We start from the raw sequence: 21,000 nt of genomic DNA on the forward strand, positions 1-21,000 counted from the left end.
CCATCAGATGCTGGTATTTGGGGAAAATGTGCACAAATTATTTCTGCTCTCTAGATTTCCAGATATTTCAAGGGAGGAAAATTATCCCAAAGGAAAAGAATGACCCATCCCCCTTAAGGTGTTTTCAAAACTTGCAACACAATTCACACTTGTGCATTGAAAGCTAGGTTGCAGTTTCTCCTGGGAGGGTGGCCATTGAGTAATTCTGTGAGCAGGCTGAAGGTGGAAGGATGTCTCAAGGGATAGAGTGATCTTACTTGACACTTGAGTGAGACATGTCTGTATTTCAGTCAACAGTGACACTCCCTGAATTTCAAACCTTGAAAAGCTTTGTTTCTTTATTTCAGCTTAAATTTTTCATTAAGTGCAATTAAGTGTAATACATCAATAGAACTTAAAGAAAAGAAAATGTTCCTGAAAATGCAAGACAGAACTGGAGTTGAGAAAAGGAAATTAAATATGTAGTTATATTTCAGTAAAAAAGTTGGTTTTACCTCTTTTTTTTGTTTTAAGAGACAGAGTCTCAAGTTGTCACCCTGAGTACAGTGCCGTGGCATCATAGCTTACAGCAACCTCAAGCTCTTGGGCTTAAGCTAATCTCTTGCCTCAGGCGCTGCCACAACACCCCGCTACTTTTTGAGACAGGTCTCGCTCTTGCTTAGGCTGGTCTTGAACTCCTGAGCTCAATCCAATTGATCCACCTACCTGGGCTTCCCAGAGTGCTAGGATTACAGGCCTGAGCCAGCACGCCCAGCCCTGCTTTTACCTTTTTTTCTTTGAGTGAGTGTTGTAAGGTTTTGAGATATGTTATTGTCTGAGGGTGATTTCAAATGGAAACTCAGTTTAGCTTTGCAATGATACCCGAAGAAGAAAGAGACACAGTTTTGATTGCTTTATGATGCATAAAAATGAATACATTTCCATATGAAAGTGTGGTAGATCATTTGGTGAATTGTAAATATTGACAAGACATCAGTTCCTCTTTTACACAGAGTGGAGATCTGTGACAGTAGGTAACTTTGTTCTTTATTATTATTTTTAAATTTGTATATATATATATTTTTTATTGTTTTGGAGACAGAACCTCAAGCTGTCTTGAGTAGAGGGCTTTGACATCACAGCTCACAGCAACCTCCAACTCCTGGGCTCAAGTGATTCTCCTGCCTCAGCTTCCCAGGTAGCTGGGAACATAGGTCCCTGCCACAATGCCCGGCTATTTTTTGGTTGCAACTGTTATTGTTGTTTGGCGGGCCCAGGCTGGATTCGAACCCGCCAACTCAGGTGTATGTGGCTGGTGACTTAGCTGCTTGAGCCACAGGCCCTGAGCCAAATTTTGTTCTTTGAAGGTGGAGTTTAATGCTATATCCTATGGAAGGGGACCTGCAAACTTCCAGAGATGTTCTCAAATGACTGTTTACTAAATGATTTGTTTTCATTTAATAATTAAATGACATCACTATTGTCTCACAAAGTAATTTTGCTTTTCATGTTAACATAAGATTTCTTATCCAAAAATTCTGTTGGATTTCTCAAACACAACTGGGAACCCACAGGCAGGTGTGGTTGATGGAAGGTAAGGGTGATGAGATGCCCTTCTTGAAGGTGTAATTGGCATTGTTGTGGTGGGTGGTGTTTTTAGACACTGTTCAATAGAACAATTTTGAAATTACATCTTATTGTCCAATAAGATGATTTTTTTCTTTATTGTAAGGAAGCATTGCTTGGGGAAAAGCACCAAGTACAATTGTAAGTATTTTACAATTTCCTACTATTATATAAGCCTCAACACTGAGTTTGCAGAATTTTGCTGGATTTCTCAAACACTTGCTGTTCTCTTTGAGTCAAGTGACTAAGACAAGATCAACCTTGGTGCTCCAAAAGATGGTCATCGAGGGCCCAGGATCCATCTCTACAGGTTTTCAGCCTGTTCATACCAGCTATGGGAAGAACCCTTTATATGGACAAAGGCGCAGAGCTCTGGAAAGCTGGGGACTCACAGGCAGATGTGGTTGATGGAAGTGGAAGGTGATGAGATGCCCTTCCTGAGGTGTAATGGGTCTTGTTCTGGGGCTGTTTCTAGACATTGTCCAACAGAATAAATTTTAAATTCCATCTTATTGTCCAATAAAATGAATTCTTCATTACTGAAGGAAGTATTGCTTGGGGAAAGCATGAAGTATAAAATCTGCAAGCATCACACACAAGGGCTTTCTTTCATAAAGAGGCGTAAACGTGTAGAAACAAGGTGGGAGATGGGGGCAGAATGGAGGGTGGAGAAATAATCTGCCAGGTCAGGACATGTTTCATCCTGCAGTCAGACAGTTCTTAGGAGGGGCATAAAGAGGGGCTAGATGTTAATTCTAAGTCAGACGTAGAATTGGCCAAAGGTCAGGGGCTGGGGGGAAAAGAGTAACTTCAGCAAAATTTGATGAAGAAATATTTTGTGTTGACTGCTGAAGAAACAACTGTTCAGCTAATTGTTTATGAGCAATGAATGGGAATTTGCAGAGCCTGTGCCTTGCCTCATCATAGGTAAAATAGGTAATATCACCTAAGTCATCATGGGAAGAGTTGTTTTTTGCAGTGAGCTTCTCTTGAGAACACAGAGCATGAGGAATTTTTTTAATCAGAGCTACTTCCCAGGATGAGCTATGCTCCCCAACATCTCCCACCACTATCCTTTGTCCTATACATGTCTTCTTTCTGCCTTTTTCTTTGATTATAATTTTTTTTTCTTTTTCTTGCAGTTTTTGGCCAGGGCTGGGCTTGAACCCACCACCTGCAGCATATAGGACTGGCACCCTACTCCTTTGAGCCACAAGTGCCACCTATTTATTTTTTTCTTTTTAAGACAGAGTCTCACCCTGGTTTTTACTATTTTAAGTTGCACACAAACTTTATGGACACCCTGTATAACCAATGGTGCTGTCAGGGTTTGTTTTTTTTTTGCAGTTTTGGCCAGGGCTGGGTTTGAACCCACCAACTCCAGCATATGGGACCAGCGCCCTACTCCTTTGAGCCACAGGCACCGCCCAAGCAGAGTCAGCTGTCATGTCTTCTTCTTGAGGGCTAATTACAGTGACTTAATTCATCTTTGCAATCTCTTAAATTGTCTGAGATGCACATCACATTCTGGTTTAATTGTATAATATGACAGTTCTTTCTCTGTCTACCATTGTGATGGGTTATTCTGGAGTTGGAAATGACTCTGTTTTTAATTATAAATTATTTTTACACACCATCCAGAATTACCAGATATGACATGAACATAGATGATGCCCACTGAGTGTAACTCCAGAGGGAGCTTTGCATCTCAACCTTCCAGTCACAACACATAATTGTACAGCAAAGTGCATGTTGTCCCAAATGATGAAGTTACAATGTAGCTTCTTGAGCAGTTATAGTACACGGTGTCACAAAAGTTGCTCCTACAGTCACCATACAGAGAAAAAAATGGAAATTGTAGCACTATGTACTTTTATTTACAGCAAAATTTTATAATACATTTACAAACTATTTTCTATGTTTGCCACCTCTTTACAAAATTTGGTAATGAGTATTTTGTAAAGGTATAGCTAGCTATGATTTTCAGTTTTTCCTATGTATGGTGACTTTGGAGACAACCTGTAGATTTTTACAAACTACCTCTATTTCAGGCGTCCTTAAACTTTTTAAACAGGGGGCCAATTCACTGTCCCTCAGACCGTTGGAGGGCTGGACTATAGTTAAATATATATGTATATGAACAAATCTCTATGCACACTGCACATATCTTATTTTGCAGTAAAAAAACAAAACAGGAACAAATACAATCACACCGCCTCATGTGTCTCATGGGCCGCAATTTGAGGACCCCTGCGAGTGCCAGCCATTCTCTCTCTGTCTTTCAATTATCCTGATATCTTTACACCTAAAATTGATCAGAGACTATGAGGCCCGGAAATCAACCTGGATCACAGATAAGCATTGAGTACACCTGAGAATGCCCGCATTCCCACTTTTCTGTTTCTGTAATTCTCATGAATGTACACATGGGACTACCTGCATCCCCACGTGTGCAAGAGACACTGCTGCCTTCTCTGACCTCTGGAACCTTTAAAGTGCTAGAAAACTATGCCGTGCTTCAAAATTGTGATTGGTGATCTTCCTTGAACCAAAGATATGTTGGTTTTTAAAAAGTGTCGAGGCTCTGTACCTGTAACTCAATGGCTAGGGCACCAGCCACACCGGATCTGGCAGGTTCAAACTCAGCCCAGGACTGCCAAAGAACAATGACAACTACAAACAAAAAAAGAGCCGGGCATTGTGGTAGGCTCCTGTGATCCCAGCTACTTGGAAGACTGAGGCAAGAGATTTGCTTAAACCCAAGAGTTTGGGGCTGATGTGAGCTGTGACACTACGTTACTGCACTGAGTGTGACAAAGTGAGACTCTCAAAAAAAAGTGTTGAGCAGAAGTGTCTCTGTGCTGTGTTTGCTTTCTCTAGGTGAGTGCTGCTATAGTCTAGAAGTAGTAACAGCAGCAATAGGGGGATTATTAAAGAAGCTACTTCATAGACTCACTGAAAACCTGTATTTTTTTTTTTTTTTTTTTGGTAGAGCCAGAGTCTCACTTTATCATCCTCGGTAGAGTGCCGTGGCATCACACAGCTCAAGCAACCTCCAACTTCTGGGCTTAGGCCATTCTCTTGCCTCAGCCTCCCAAGTAGCTGGGACCACAGGCACCGAACAATGCCAGGCTATTTTTTGTTGCAGTTTGCCTGGGGCCGGGTTTGAATGCACAAGCCTTGGTAAATGGGGCCAGCGCCCTACCCACTGAGCCACAGGCGCTGCCTTTTTTTTTTTTTTTTAGATACAGAGTCTCATTCTGTTGGCCTCAGTACAGTGCTGTGCCATCACAGCTCACAGCAACCTCCGGCTCTTGGGCTTAGGCGATTCTCTTGCTTCAGCCTCCCAAGTAGCTGGAACTACAGGTGCCCGCCAGAATGCTGGGATATTTTTTGTTGCAGTTTGGCTGGGGCCGGGTTTGAACCCACCACCCTCAGCATATGGGGCCGGCACCCTACTCACTGAGCCACAGCTCCCGCCCCCAAACCTGCAAAATGTTAAGCAAACCCAAGGTTGACTGTTCATTTGTGAAAAGGTAGAGTCACAATGCAAGAGTTGGTGGATGAGAAAGTAGTTTTTTCAAGAGCAACATAAGGAGATGGCTGACTTATGTTGGAAAGACCTCCTGATGTTCCTCAGCTGACCAGAAGGTGGTGAAAGGGGAAAGGAGTGTGGGAAACTACGTGTAGGAGCTTTCTTTTCTTTTCTTTCTTTCTTTTTGTTTTTTTTGAGACAGTCTCCCTCTTTTTTTTTTTTTTTATCAGTTTTTGGCTGGGGCCGGGTTTGAACCCACCAACTCTGGCATTTGGGGCCAGCACCCTACTCCACTGAGCCACAGGTGCCACCCGGAGCTTTCTATGTGTGGATCTCCATGTTTCATTCAAAAGGTTTCTAGCCATCTGGCAGTCTTGCTGACATGATATAGATCAAAACAGAAATGTGGGTTAACTGCTCACTATTTTTCTTGATGAGGAGTTCTGAAATCTTGGTTCTATAGTTAATGGCTCAAAATCATTCCTGAAATTCTTGTTTTTAAATTCTGTTTTGGAGACAGAATCTGACTTTGTCATCCTCCGTAGGTTGCCATAGCATCATAGCTAATAGCAACCTCAAGCTCCTGGGCTCAAGCCATCCTCTTGCCTCAACCTTTGAATGAGCTGGGGACTCCAGGTGTGAGCCATGGGGCCAGGCTTCTTCTTGAAATTCTTAAACAAGGACTTAAACAAGTATTGTTAATAAAATGTGATTATTTGCTTGAAGATAGAGTAACTGCTGCTGTTGCAGAATCACATACTCAGAATGGGCATAATGTGAAAAAACTTATATGCATATTAAAGCCTGAGAGGTGATGCTTAGCTAAATGTTTCTCATCCCAGGCTTCCAGTTAAGATTCCATGGCCAGTTTGAAGAAGTAGCATCTCTGTCATTTTGTCTGCACACTCATTCTATTAGTCTGGGTTGTGTCATCAGTGTGGTTTTAATTAAGTGTCCCCATGTGATGCTAAGGTTAGGCCAGTATCAAGCATGAGGGTTTCCATATCTATTTAAGACAGCTGAGTTTATTTATTTATGTATTTTTTCAGAAAGAGGTTACAGGTCACATATTCCCATTTGCATGGCAGAAATTGCTGGCAAGGGAGGGCACTGGAGGCCAAGAAATAAGAAATGCACACTTTGGTCTTTATGTGGAATCTCCTTCTTCCTGACTTTCTCTGTGATAAAGAACAAGGAAGGGTGAATTTTTTTCTGTACTTAGTGGTCTCTCTGACTGTGGATGTGGTAGCAGGTGAAGGGGTTGCGCTGATGCCTTTGTTGCAGAAAGATGAGGCCCAACAGAGAGAAAGAGCACCCACACGCCACGTTTAAAAGAGGAAGGGCTTTATTCACCAGCCGGTAGCTTACGGCATAGAATTCCAAATGGCTGCGCTCCCCGACTACCTTGGTCTTTCCCTTTTTATTGACAGTCAAAAAGTTCAACCCCACAGGTACCCTTCTCATTGGCCAGTTTGAATCAAGCGGGAGATGCTATTCCAGCCCCTCCAGAACTACAAGATTTCACGGAATTTGGAAATTTCAAAGTTCCAGGAAGTTAAGTTTACAAATTCCCAAGAGCTTAGTCACCATGGAGAGGACCCTGCAGGTGTATCCTTGTGGTCTCCTTGAGAAGATCTGTTCTTCCAGACCTCACCCTTCTCAGTTATCTTCTCTCGCCTTTAAAGCCGAGATAAAGCCGATAAAGATATTGTCAAGATCCAGGTGGAATGTATCCAGATAATCTCATGTGAGAAGGAAATCTAGGGAAGGAGGAGGAGGAAATGATTGCTTCTCAGGTAAATGTGTCCAAGGTCCAGGGCTGTGCCCACTTTTGCTCCTGCAATATCATGTTCTTAGAATTTGCAAGCCTTTACTTCTCTACTTGTGATGTTCCTGCCTAATGAGTTTGTTTCAAATACTATTTTAACTATTTCTTATTGCCAAGAGCAATAAGAGTATGTGATTCTGCAACAGCAGCAGTTATTCTATCTTCAGTTGCCAAGAGGTCTGAGAAATCCTTCTCCCCTACCTATACAGCAGAGTCTTCTCTCCATTCTGTCCATCAAGGCTTCCCAGGTGCCCTGCAAAATTCCCAGTGTAAATTCATGTTCTGCAAAAATAAAAATGTGTTCTGCAATACTGCAAATGTTAATTTTGTGCCTTTTGAAAATGGAACAATGTGGATACTCAAGGTTCCCATTGTGGATGAGGTCGGATCCTTGGATATTAGCAGAGAAGGAGAATATGTTTTGTTTAGCTTCCATGTGGAAGCTCCATCAGTTCTACATAGAATGAGATGAAGCACGTGCACTTTTACAGAAGACGGCATTAACTGCCTAAAGTAACTCAATGTTCTGAAAAACAGAATCATTCGAAAAATGCTTTCTAGAATGCTTAGAAAGACATGTTTAAAGACACGATTTGAGATTAGAAAACATTCCAGATATCTATAACTCGAACTTTGCCAAAAGTGTTTTTTTTTAAACTAGCTTTTATCAGATTATGATGTAGTTTTTCTTGCCAGTACTATCACAGCAGTGATGCGTTTGCGTTTGTGAATCAGCACCTGATACTTATTTGTCCTGTTACAGTTGAGGTTAACTTTATTCACTCAGTTAGGGTGCTCTTTGACACATATTCCATTGTAGAGTTCAGTATATCTTCTATATTATTTATTTATTTATTTATTTTTGTAGAGACAGAGTCTCACTGTACCGCCCTCCGGTAGAGTGCCGTGGTGTCACATGGCTCACAGCAACCTCTAACTCTTGGGCTTACGTGATTCTCTTGCCTCAGCCTCCCGAGCATATCTTCTATATTATTAATAAGTACTTTGGCGAGATTTATCAACTAATGTGCACAAACCAAAACATCTATTGATGTGCCTCTTTCTTCTTAGATTCTCTTTCATACCTTGCTTTGGAAAGTAAAGGTTGTCATCTTTGTTTACTGGTTCAGAAATCAACTGGGGAAATCCAGAAATCCAGTTCATTGTATGTTTCACATAATATTATGCTGGAATAAAAGCATTAGCATTTTTGTTGAGCTTGTTGAAAATTTAAAAATGGAATCTTCACCACATATCTTGAGACCAAAACTTTGCATTTTATCAAGATCTACAGTTCTTTCTTGTACATGTTAAAATTTTAGAGGTTCCATTTCACTCACCATGACATTTTCATGTAAAAAACATACACAACTTATACTGTATGTTGTAAACAAGGCAGAAAGATACACATCCCAGCATATTTCTACTCTTGTCAACCAACAGTGTCTAGGGTCTACACTCGTTTTGTAGATGTTGTGCCCTCCCCTTTCTTCAATTAGAGAACACATGAGGAAATTTATCTCTTCGATTTCTTCTATACTTCCCTTATTACATAATTCCAGTCACTCATATAAGTCAGCAACAGTTCTCTTGGCTCATTCAATTAAAAGTGAAGTTTAAACTCCGCTTGGCTTCTTGGTTAATATGTTTGTTTTTCAGGGAATGTTGACATTCAAGGACGTGTCTATAGAGTTCTCTATGGATGAGTGGGCCTGCCTGGACCCTACTCAGCACACTTTGTATCGGGACGTCATGTTGGAGAACTACAGACACCTGGTCTTCCTAGGTGAGGATAACTGAAATACACAGTTCCTGGTCTACACTAAGCAATTCATATTCTCTCTTTGTAGAAGGTTTTTATACATTTTCTTGAACTGCATGGGTATCAGATTCTTGTTTCTAAGGTAAACTTAAGGATATCTTGGTATAGAAGAGAAAATTCTGGAGATGCTTTACTTTGGCATTAATCTTACTCTTTTTTGAGATGATTTATATCCTTCACTAGATTAATGGTAATTTCAGAAATTTAGCAGCATAGATTTTTACTCATACTTTTAAGTCTAATTTCTAGCACCAAATTGTATTTTAATAGTACTGGGTAGTGGAATTAAGAATCATCCAACTTTGGGCAGCGCCTGTGGCTCAGTGAGTAGGGTGCCAACCCCATATACCAAGAGTGGTGGGTTCAAACCCAGCCCCAGACAAACTGCAACAAAAAAAAATAGTCGGGCCTTGTGGCTGGTGCCTGTAGTCCCAGCTACTCAGGAGGCTGAGGCAACAGAATCGCCTGAGCCCAGGAGTTGGAGGTTGCTGTGAGTTGTAACACCTTGGCACTCTACCGAGGGTGATAAAGTGAGACTCTTGTCTCTAAAAAAAAAAAAAAAAAGAATCATCCAACTTTAAATACATTTTAAAGATTATCAAATTTCTGTAAGGATAATTATTTCACGATCTTCTAAAATGTTCTTTTCTCTGCTTTAGCAAATTAATAGATTGCCAATTGGAGAATCCACATAAGAGTCATGTTTCTTTTTTCTAATAAAACAGGTCTTGCTGTCTCTAAGCCAGACCTCATCACCTGTCTGGAGCAAAGCAAAGAACCCTGGATGGTGAAGACTCACCAGACAGTAGTCAAGCACCCAGGTAGGGGGGAGTGAATGAAGCAGATAACTCTGGTCAGAGATCCAAAGTTGAAGGAGGAAACCACACAATGCAATGTGATTAGGGAAGCTCAGCTTAATTGTAAATGATTTCTGAGAAGCCTGGGTTTCTTTCTCTTGTTCTTACATGAGGTCATCTCTGTTCTTGTTTTTTTTTTTTCTTTTTTTTTTTGTAGAGACAGAGTCTCACTTTACGGTCTTCGGTAGAGTGCCATGATGTCACAGGACTCACAGCAACCTCTAGCTCTTGGGCTTCCGCGATTCTCCTGCCTCAGCCTCCCGATCAGCTGGGACTACGGGCGCCCGCCACAATGCTCGGCTATTTTTTGGTTGCAGTTCAGCCGGTGCTGGGTTTGAACCCGCCACCCGCGGTATTTGGGGCCGGCACCCTACTCACTGAGCCACAGGCGCCACCCTCTGTTCTTGTTTTTATTATTATTTTTTTATTTTTATTTCCTTATTGACACAGAGTCTCACTCTCTTGCCTCACACTAGAGTGCCATGGCATCAGCCTAGCACAGAGCAACCTCAAACTACTGGGTTCAAGTGATTTTTCTGTCTCAGCTTCCAAATAGCCTGGCCTACAGGTTTCTCCACAATGCCTGGCTAATATATTTTTCTATTTTTCTTTTTTAAGTAGAGAAGAGGTCTCATACTTCCTCTGGCTGGTCTTGAACTTCTGAACTAAAGCAATCCCATCTTGGCTTCTGATAGTGCTAGGTTTTGTTTGTTTTTCTTTTTTTTTTGCGTTTTTGGCCAGGGCCAGGTTTGAACCTCCACCTCCCATATATGAGGCTGGCACCCTACTTCTTTGAGCCATAGGTGCCGCCCCAGTGCTAGGTTTACAGTTGTGAGCCAGTAGGCCTGTTTTAGGTTTTAATTTCCAGAAGGACTTAATTTTCAGTGATATCCCTTCTAGGTTACAGTGAGAATAAAACAACTTTCTAAGGCTTACAAGTGACTGCTAGAGGTGACTGCTCTTCCATTCCTTTTAACGACATAAAATATTTGTGTATTTTTGACTATATCTGTGAAATATACTTTTCTTTTTGAGACAGTCTCACTATGTTGCCCTCAGTAGAGTGCTCTGGTGTCATAGCTCACAGCAAGCTCCAACTCCTGGGTTCAAGTCATCCTCTTGCCTCAGCCTCCGGAGTAGCTGGGACTATAGGTGCCCACCACAATGCCCTGCTAGATTTTTTTTTGTTTGTTTGTTTTTTTTGAGACAGAGCCTCAAGCTTTCGCCCTGGGTACAGTACCACGGTGTCACAGCTCACAGCAACCTCCACTCCTGGGCTTAAGTGATTCTCCTGCCTCTGCCTCTGCCTCCCAAGTACCTGGGGCCAGGTGCCCACCACAATGCTGAGCTATTTTTTGGTTGCCACGGTCATTGTTTGGATTTGAACCGGACAAGTTCAGGTGTATGTGGCTGGTGCCTTAGCTGCTTGAGCCACAGGCACCGAGCCCCATGCTAGGTTTTTATAGAGATGGCATCTCGCTCTTGCTTAGGCTTGATTCAAACTCCTGAGATCAGGGAATCCACCCTCCTTGGCTTCCTAGAGTTCTGGGATTACACATGTGAGCCACCATGCCTGGCCCTTGAAAAAAAAAAAAATTTTTTTTAAGCTGGTAAAATTTACAAATATTTTAATTACATACACCATATTTTTTTTTTAAAACAAAACATATACATATTAAAAAGAACCAGCTTCAGATTTCTTTCAAATTTGCTTTTAGGTATAGGAGAAAAAAAGCAGATAAACTATTGATTTCTTATTGTCCAACTCCCATGAAATATTCGAACCTATATTCCTATAAGAAGATAAGGAATGAGGCACACGTGAAAAATTTTTTTTTGGCTAGGCACCTGTGGCTCAAGCAGCTAAGGCGCCAGCCACCTACACCTGAGCTGGTGGGTTCCAATCTAGCCCAGGCTCGCCAAAGAGCAATGACAGCTGCAACCAAAAAATAGCTGGGCATTGTGGCGGGTGCCTGTAGTCTCAGCTACTTCAGAGGTGGAGGCAGGAGAATCGCTTGAGCCCAGATGTTGGAGGTTGCTATGAGCTGTGATGCCAGAGCACTCTACCCAGAGTGACAAGCTTGAGGCTCTGTCTCAAAAAAAAAAAAAGAAAAAATTTTTAAATATTCTTTAGTCTGCTTGTGGTGACTCAACCTAGCTCTATGGGACCCAAGGCGGATGACTGCTTGAGCTCAGGAGTGTGAGACCAGCCTAAACAAGAGACCCCATCTCTATGAAAAGTAGAAAACTTACCGAGTCATTGTAGTGGTTGCCTGTTTTCCCACCTACTAGGGGCTTGAGAAGCTTGAAAATTGCTTGAACTCAGGAGTTTGAGGTCACTGGGAGTTAAACTGATGCTATGACACTTTAGCCTGGGCAACAGAACAAGTTTGGGTATGAAAAAAAGGTAGTTTCTTTAGTATCATATTCAAAGTAGGTGAGTGAAGTAGTGATAGTAGTATTTGGTTCAGAAATGCCAGAAACACCACAAATAGTTGTTGTAGTTTTTCTGTTTTATACTTTTTTTTTTTTTTTTTTTGGAGCCAGAGCCTCAACTGTGGCCCTGGGTAGAGTGTTGTGGCATCACAGCTCACAGTAACCTCCAACTCCTAGGCTCAAGCGATTCTCGTGCCTCTGCCTCCCAAGTGGCTGGGACTAATGGTGCCTGCCACAATGCCCAGCTGTTTTTTGGTTACAGCCGTCATTGTTGTTTGGCAGGTCCAGGCTGGATTCCAACCCGCCAGCTCTGGTGTATGTGGCTGGCTCCTTACCCACTTGAGCCACAGGCACTGAGCCTGCTTTATACTTTTTTATGCTATGAAGGTTTCAAATAAGATTCTACAGAAATTAATACTCAGTAATTTTATGAGAACACTAAGAAATCTCCTCAAATGAAGGAAAAAGCTTATTTTACATAGTTTGACTTATCATATTTTACAAAGTTTGTATTTTTAAATGTAAGGCCTTTGATTGCTTCTAATGAGTGAATTAAACCTTTTCTGTTTTTGTACTGCTAGCAACATATTAATAGCATGGTAAAATTATCTTTACTATTTATTTTTTTTAGAGACTGAGTCTCACTTTATCACTCATGGTAGAGTGCTGTAGTGTCACAGCTCACAGCAACCTCCAGCTCTTGGGCTTATCCTCAGCCTCCCAAATAGCTGGGACTATAGGTGCCCACCAGAAAGCTGGGCTATTTTTTTGTTTGCAATTTTCGGCAGGGGCTGGGTTTGTACCTGCCACCTCTGGCATATGGGGCCGGCCCCCTACTTCTTTGAGCCACAGGCGCCGCCATTTTTGTTGCAGTTTTTGCCGGGTCAGGTTTGAACCCGCCACCCTCAGCATATGGGGCTGGCGCCCTACTCACTGAGCCATAGGTACTGGCCTTTCTTTACTATTTTTAGCACCTGTAATCCCAGCACTGTGGGAGACTGAAGTGGGAGTGTTGCTTGAGCTCAGGAGTTAGAGGCTTGTCTGAGCTAGAGTGAGACCCTGACTCATGAAGAAAATGGAAAAACCCAGCCGGCCACCTGTAATCCCAGTGTCTTTGGAGGCGGAGGCAGTGGGATGCCCACAGCCCAAGTCTGAGATTGTAGTGAGCTAGAATGCCATTACACACTGCTCAAGGCAAATGGTAGATCTCTGTCTCAACAACAATAAAACAATTATCTTTACTATTTTTAAATGTTTACTTATTTACATTTTCTGATAAGTACCTCATTTCAAAAATATTCAGTATATTTGTTCTCTTTCAATAAAATGTATTATTTCATTTACCATAATATTAAGATTTATCTTTATTACAGATGTTAGAAGATTTCCTGATTTTTAGAAGCTTAATAATATTCTATCATTTTTACAGTCTAAATTATATTTCTCCATTTATTTGAGGCAGATGTGGATTTCTTTTACCTCATGAATTATGTGAATAAAGCTGCAATGAATATGTGTGCAAATACCTCTTTGTTTGACCATGTATGTGAGGGTTGTGTATCTGTCCTATATTTTATTTATTATGTATTTTATATATATGCAGAATAATAAAAATAAATTATAGGTTTCTAACAAATATGCCCTTGTAGTATTATTTAATATTCTTTACCTTTTGAGGCAATTTTGACTTAAAGTATATTATATGAAATAAGACAAGTTTTGCCTCAGAATATATTCAGCCCTGGCTGCATGCAGGGGCATATATCTATAACACGAGGTATCTGAGATGAGAGGATATCTTTTTTTTTTTCTTTTTGTTCGAAAGGTTTTTATTGGAGAGGGAGGGATGCTGCAGAGCAGCACCAAGGAGGAGAGAAAAGGAGAGAGGAGGGGGAGAAAAGAGAGAGAGAGGAAAGGCGATGGGGAGGAGAGAGGAGAGACCGAGAGAGACAGAGAGGAGGAGAGAGGAGGGGAAAGAGAGCAATGAGAGGATATCTTGAGCTCAAGAGTTGGAGACCAGCCCAAGCAAGAGCAACACCCAGTCTTACTAAAAGTGGAAGATAAAATTGCTGGAATCATTGTAGGCACCTGTAGTCCCAGCTACTCAGAGGCTGATTCAGGAGCATTGCCTGAACTCAGGAGTTTCAGGTTTCTGTGAGCTAGGCTGTTGCCATGTCACTCTAGCCTGGGCAAAAGTGTGAGACTTTGTTTCAACAGGTGTGTGTATGTACACATGGAGACACACACACACATACGTACATATACATGTCTCCTTAATATAATCTCCCTTGTTCTCATAATACTAATACTTGAATTAAATATATTTCTGTCCTATACTTTTTTTATTCCATTTGTTGTCCTTACATGTAAGATGAGTATCATTTAGATATTATATAGTTCTATCTTGACTTATTTTTTATTTTATTTTTTTTGGCCGGGGCTGGGTTTGAACCCGCCAGCTCCGGCATATGGGACCGGCGCCCTACTCCTTGAGCCACAGGCACCGCCCCTATCTTGACTTTTTATTTATTTATTTTTGAGGCAGAGCCTCAAGCTGTTGCCCTGGGTAGAGTGATGTGGCATCACAGCTTACAGCAACCTCCAAATGCTGAGTTCAAGCAATTCTCCTGCCTCCACCTCCCAAGTAGCTGGGACTACAGGCGCCCGCCACAACACCCAGCTATTTTTTGGTTGCAGACATCATTCTTGTTTGGCAGGCTTGGGCTCGATTTCAACCCACTAGCTCAGGTGTATGTGGCTGGCACCTTAGCCGCTCAAGCCACAGGCACCAAGCCAACTACATATTTTTTAAATCCCTATCTTTTTTTAATATCTGTCATTTGATTATGAAGTTTAGTCCATGAATACCGCGAATACATACATAAATTTTTTTTTTTTTTTTTTCAGTTTTTGGCCAGGGCTGGGTTTGAATCCGCCACATCCAGCATATGGGGCCTGTGCCCTACTCTTTTGAGCAACAGGTGCTGCCCCATAATTTTTTTTTCTTTGAGACAGAGTCTCAACCTGTCTCCCTGGGTAGAGTGCCGTGGCATCATAGCTCACAGCAAGCTCCAACTCTTGGGCTCGAGCAGTCTTCTTGCCTCAGTTTCTCTATTTTTTGTAGACGAGGGTCTCAATCTTGCTCAGGCTGGTCTCAAACTTGGGAGCTAAAGCAGTCCACCCACCCTAGCTGCTGAGCTATAGGAACTGAGCCAGGCTCTTATGATTATGATTATTTACAACTTATTTCCCTTTTCATTTTATTTATTTATGTATTTATTTATTTGAGACTGAGTTTCTTTTATTCTGGGTAGAGTACTATGTTGTCATAGCTCATAGCATTAACAACCTTCTGGGGTCAAGAAATCTTACTGTCTCAGACTCATGAATTGCTGAGACTACAGCCATGTGCAACCATGACCAACTAAATTTTCTATTTGTGGTAGAAAGGGATCTCACTTTTGTTCAGGTTGATCTCAAACACCTGTGGTCAAGTAACCCATTCACTGCAGTTTTTCAGAGTTCTAGGATTACAAACATGAGGCAATGTGCACAACCTCCATGTTATCTCTACAAGTTGTGCTCACGTGCTGTGCTGCAAATTCCTACCTGGTTTTAGAATTTCCCAAAATGCAGTGTATATATGCAGCCTTTATTTATCTTTAACATAATTAGTGCCTATGTTCTGTATTATGCCATCCGCCTAAGGTTCTTGACATGACTTTGCAAATACAATGTGTTGTATATATTTACTCAGTTGTGATAAAAAGTCTGTGGCTAAAATTTTATTGTTTAAATTTTTTTCAGATGTATCTAATCATTCTACCCAAGACCATTTCCAAGAGCTGGGCACAAATATATTATACCCAGAGATAACACTGAGAAGATATCAAAGCTGTGGCCTGGAGAATTTAAACTTAACAAAAGACTGGGAAAGTGTTTATGAATGTACTCAGCAGAAAGTATGTTACAGTGGATGTGACCAATGTTTAAAAGCTAGCCATGGCAAAGTCTGCCAATGTAGTAAATATACGAGAGTCTTTAGACATTTGTCAAATCTAAATAGACATAAGATGATATATACCACAGAGAAAACTTTTCAGTATAAAAAGTATGGGAAAGCCTATAACCACTGCTCACACATTACTAAATGTAAGATAATGCATACTGGAGAAAAACAGTACAAATGTAAAGAAGGTGGCAAAGTCTTTAAATTTTGCTCAAGCCTATCTAACCATAAGAAACTCCACCCTGGGGAGAAACTGTATAAGTTTAAAAATTATGGGGAATGTCTTAGGCACAGATCAAAATATTATAACCATAAGAATATTAATACTGGAAGAAAAGCCTACAACTATAAAGAATGTGATGAACTTAGCAATCAGTACTCACATCTTTCTGGACATGAAAGAATTTATTCTGGAGAGAAACCCTACAAATGTCAAGAATGTGGTAAAGCCTTTAACCGGCACTCAAACCTTTCTGTACATCAAAGAATTCATTCTGGAGAAAAGTCCTACAAATGTGAACAATGTGGCAAAGCCTTTAAGCAGTACCCAAGTCTTTCTCAACATAAAAGAATTCATTCTGGAGAGAAACCCTACAAATGTCAAGAATGTGGCAAAGCCTTTAAGTGGTACTCAATCCTTTCTGTACATCAAAGAATTCATTCTGGAGAGAAACCCTACAAATGTCAAGAATGTGGCAAAGCCTTTAACCGGTACTCAAACCTTTCTGTACATCAAAGAAGTCACTCGGGAGAAAAACCTTACAAATGTGAAGAATGTGGCAAAGCCTTTAAGCAGTACCCAAATCTTTCTAAACATAAAAGAATTCATTCTCGAGAGAAATCCTACAAATGTCAAGAATGTGGCAAAGCCTTTAACCGGCACTCAATCCTTTCTGTACATCAAAGAATTCATTCTGGAGAGAAACCCTACAAATGTGAAGAATGTGGCAAAGCCTTTAAGCAGTACCGAAGTCTTTCTACACATAAAAGAATTCATTCAGGAGAGAAACCCTACAAATGTCAAGAATGTGGCAAAGCCTTTAATGATATTTCAACCCTTACTAAACATCAAAGAATTCATTCCAGGGGGAAACCCTACAAATGTGAAGAATGTGGCAAAGCCTTTAACTGGCACTCAAACCTTTCTGTACATCAAAGAATTCACTCGGGAGAAAAATCCTACAAATGTGAAGAATGTGGCAAAGCCTTTAAGCAGTACTCAAGTCTTTGTAGACATAAAGGAATTCATTCTGGAGAGAAACCCTACAAATTTCAAGAATGTGGCAAAGCCTTTAACCGGCACTCAAACCTTTCTGTACATCAAAGAAGTCACTCGGGAGAAAAACCTTACAAATGTGAAGAATGTGGCAAAGCCTTTAACCGGCACTCAAACCTTTTTGTACATCAAAGAATTCACTCGGGAGAAAAATCCTACAAATGTGAAGAATGTGGCAAAGCCTTTAAGCAGTACTCAAGTCTTTGTAGACATAAAGGAATTCATTCTGGAGAGAAACCCTACAAATGTCAAGAATGTGGCAAAGCCTTTAGCCAGCACTCAAACCTTTCTGTACATCAAAGAAGTCACTCCGGAGAAAAACCTTACAAATGTGAAGAATGTGGCAAAGCCTTTAAGCAGTACCGAAGTCTCTCTAGACATAAAAGAATTCATTCTGGAGAGAAACCCTACAAATGTCAAGAATGTGGCAAAGCCTTTAATTATAATTCAAACCTTACTAAACATCAAAGAATTCATTCTGGAGAGAAACCCTACAAATGTCAAGAATGTGGCAAAGCCTTTAATGATAATTCAACCCTTACTAGACATCAAAGAATTCATTCTGGGGAGAAACCCTACAAATGTCAAGAATGTGGCAAAGCCTTTAATGATAATTCAACCCTTACTAAACATCAAAGAATTCATTCTGGGGAGAAACCCTACAAATGTCAAGAATGTGGCAAAGCCTTTAAGAGGTACTCAATCCTTTCTGTACATCAAACAATTCATTCTGGAGAGAAACCCTTCAAATGTCAAGAATGTGGCAAAGCCTTTCAGCGGTACCCAAGTCTTTCTAAACATAAAAGAATTCATTCTGGAGAGAAACCCTACAAATGTCAAGAATGTGGCAAAGCCTTTAAGCAGTACCCAAGTCTTTCTAGACATAAAAGAATTCATTCTGGAGAGAAACCCTGCAAATGTGAAGAATGTGGCAAAGCCTTTACTCGGCGTTCATCCCTTTCTGTACATAGAAGAATTCATTCTGGAGAGAAACCCTACAAATGTGAAGAATGTGGAAAAGCCTTTATCTGTTACTCAAAACTTTCTGTACATAGAAGAATTCATTCTGGAGAGAAACCCTACAAATGTGAAGAATGTGGAAAAGCCTTTATCTGTTACTCAAAACTTTCTGTACATAGAAGAATTCATTCTGGAGAGAAACCCTACAAATGTGAAGAATGTGGCAAAGCCTTTAAACAGCACTCAGAACTTTCTGCACATCGAAGAATTCATTCGGGAGAAAAACCCTACAAATGTGAAGAATGTGGCAAAGCCTTTAAGCAGTACCCAGGTCTTTCTACACATAAAAGAATTCATTCTGGAGAGAAACCCTACAAATGTGAAGAATGTGGCAAAGCCTTTAAACAGCACTCAGAACTTTCTCTACATCGAAGAATTCATTCGGGAGAAAAACCCTACAAATGTGAAGAATGTGGCAAAGCCTTTAAGCAGTACCCAGGTCTTTCTACACATAAAAGAATTCATTCTGGAGAGAAACCCTACAAATGTGAAGAATGTGGCAAAGCCTTTAACGGGCACTCATACCTTTCTGTGCACCAAAGAATTCATTCTGGAGAGAAACCTTACAAATGTGAAGAATGTGGCAAAGCCTTTAAGCAGTACCCAAGTCTTTCTCGACATAAAAGAATTCATTCTGGAGAGAAACCCTGCAAATGTGAAGAATGTGGCAAAGCCTTTATCTGTTACTCAAAACTTTCTGTACATAGAAGAATTCATTCTGGAGAGAAACCCTACAAATGTGAAGAATGTGGCAAAGCCTTTAACCAGCACTCACACCTTTCTGTGCACCAAAGAATTCATTCTGGAGAGAAACCTTACAAATGTGAAGAATGTGGCAAAGCCTTTAAGCAGTACCCAAGTCTTTCTACACATAAAAGAATTCATTCTGGAGAGAAACCCTACAAATGTGAAGAATGTGGCAAAGCCTTTACTCTGCGTTCATCCCTTTCTGTACATAGAAGAATTCATTCTGGAGAGAAACCCTACAAATGTGAAGAATGTGGAAAAGCCTTTATCTGTTACTCAACACTTTCTGTACATAGAAGAATTCATTCTGGAGAGAAACCCTACAAATGTGAAGAATGTGGAAAAGCCTTTAACCAGCACTCACACCTTTCTGTGCACCAAAGAATTCATTCCGCAGAGAAACCCTACAAATGTCAAGAATGTGGCAAAGCCTTTAATGATATTACAACCCTTACTAGACATCAAAGAATTCATTCTGGGGAGAAACCCTACAAATGTGAAGAATGTGGCAAAGCCTTTAATGATAATTCAACCCTTACTAAACATCAAAGAATTCATTCTGGGGAGAAACCCTACAAATGTGAAGAATGTGGCAAAGCCTTTAAACAGCACTCACACCTTTCTGAACATCAAAGAATTCACTCGGGAGAAAAATCCTACAAATGTGAAGAATGTGGCAAAGCCTTTAAGCAGTACCGAAGTCTTTCTCAACATAAAAGAATTCATGCTGGATAGAAACCCTACAAATGTCAAGAATGTGGCAAAGCCTTTAACCGGCACTCAATCCTTTCTCAACATCAAAGAATTCATTCTGGAGAGAAACCCTACAAATGTGAAGAATGTGGCAAAGCCTTTAAGCAGTACCCAAGTCTTTCTATACATAAAAGAATTCATTCTGGAGAGTAACCATACAAATGTCAAGAATGTGGCAAAGCCTTTAAGTGGTACTCAATCCTTTCTGTACATCAAAGAATTCATTCTGGAGAGAAACACTACAAATGTGAAGAATGTGGCAAAGCCTTTAACCGGCACTGAAACCTTTCTGTACATGAAAGAATTCTCTCGGGAGAAAAATCCTACAAATGTGAAGAATGTGTCAAAGCCTTTAACCAGTAAGCAATCCTTTCTAGACATAAAAGAATTCATTCTGGAGAAAAACCTTACAAATGTGAAGAATGTGGCAAAGCCTTTATTCTATACACAAACCTTTCTACGCATAAAAGAATTCATTCTGGAGAGAAACCCTACAGATGTCAAGAATGTGGCAAAGCCTTTAAGTGGTACTCAATCCTTTCTGTACATCAAAGAATTCATTCTGGAGAGAAACCCTACAAATGTGAAGAATGTAACAAAGCCTTTAACCGGTACACAACACTTTCTAGACATAAAAGAATTCATTCTGGAGAAAAACCTTACAAATGTGGAGAATGTGGCAAAGCCTTTAAGAATAGTTCAACCCTTACTAAACATCCGAGAATTCATTCTGGAATGACACCCTAGAAATGTGAAGAATGTGGCAAAGCCTTTACTCTGAGTTCATCCCTTTTTGCACATCAAAGAATTCATTCTGGAGAGAAACCCTACAAATGTGAAGAATGTGGAAAAGCCTTTAACTGGTACTCAACACTTTCTGTACATAGAAGAATTCATTCTGGAGAGAAACCCTACAAATGTCAAGAATGTGGCAAAGCCTTTAACCGGAACTCACACCTTTCTGTGCACCAAAGAATTCATTCTGGAGAGAAACCCTACAAACTCAAGAATGTGGTAAAACCTTTAATTAGTGTGTAACCTTTCTAAAATACAAGAATTCATTCAAGGGAGAAACCTTATAAATATGAACACTGTGGCAAACCCTTTATTCA

The 21,000-nt window shown here is 40.5% G+C and overlaps 1 protein-coding gene across 6 annotated transcripts in view; it reads left to right on the plus strand.

Moving 5' to 3' along the window:
* Positions 1-20,004, plus strand: part of LOC128572655 (zinc finger protein 208-like) — a 46,194-nt gene extending 26,190 nt beyond the window's left edge. For 2 of the 6 annotated variants that reach the window (XM_053572671.1, XM_053572670.1), the window contains exons 2-4: positions 8,628-8,754; positions 9,516-9,611; positions 15,891-20,004. In XM_053572671.1, the coding sequence (XP_053428646.1) occupies positions 8,628-8,754; positions 9,516-9,611; positions 15,891-19,870 (4,203 nt within the window). In that variant the 3' untranslated portion in view covers positions 19,871-20,004. Of the gene's footprint in view, positions 1-1,711; positions 6,937-8,627; positions 8,755-9,515; positions 9,612-15,890 lie in introns of all 6 variants that reach the window. The other 4 variants (XM_053572667.1, XM_053572668.1, XM_053572669.1 and 1 more) reach the window with 4 other exon arrangements.
* The last annotated feature ends 996 nt before the right edge of the window (positions 20,005-21,000 follow it).

This window comes from Nycticebus coucang, chromosome 20 (assembly GCF_027406575.1).
Source record: "Nycticebus coucang isolate mNycCou1 chromosome 20, mNycCou1.pri, whole genome shotgun sequence".
NCBI lineage: Eukaryota > Metazoa > Chordata > Mammalia > Primates > Lorisidae > Nycticebus > Nycticebus coucang.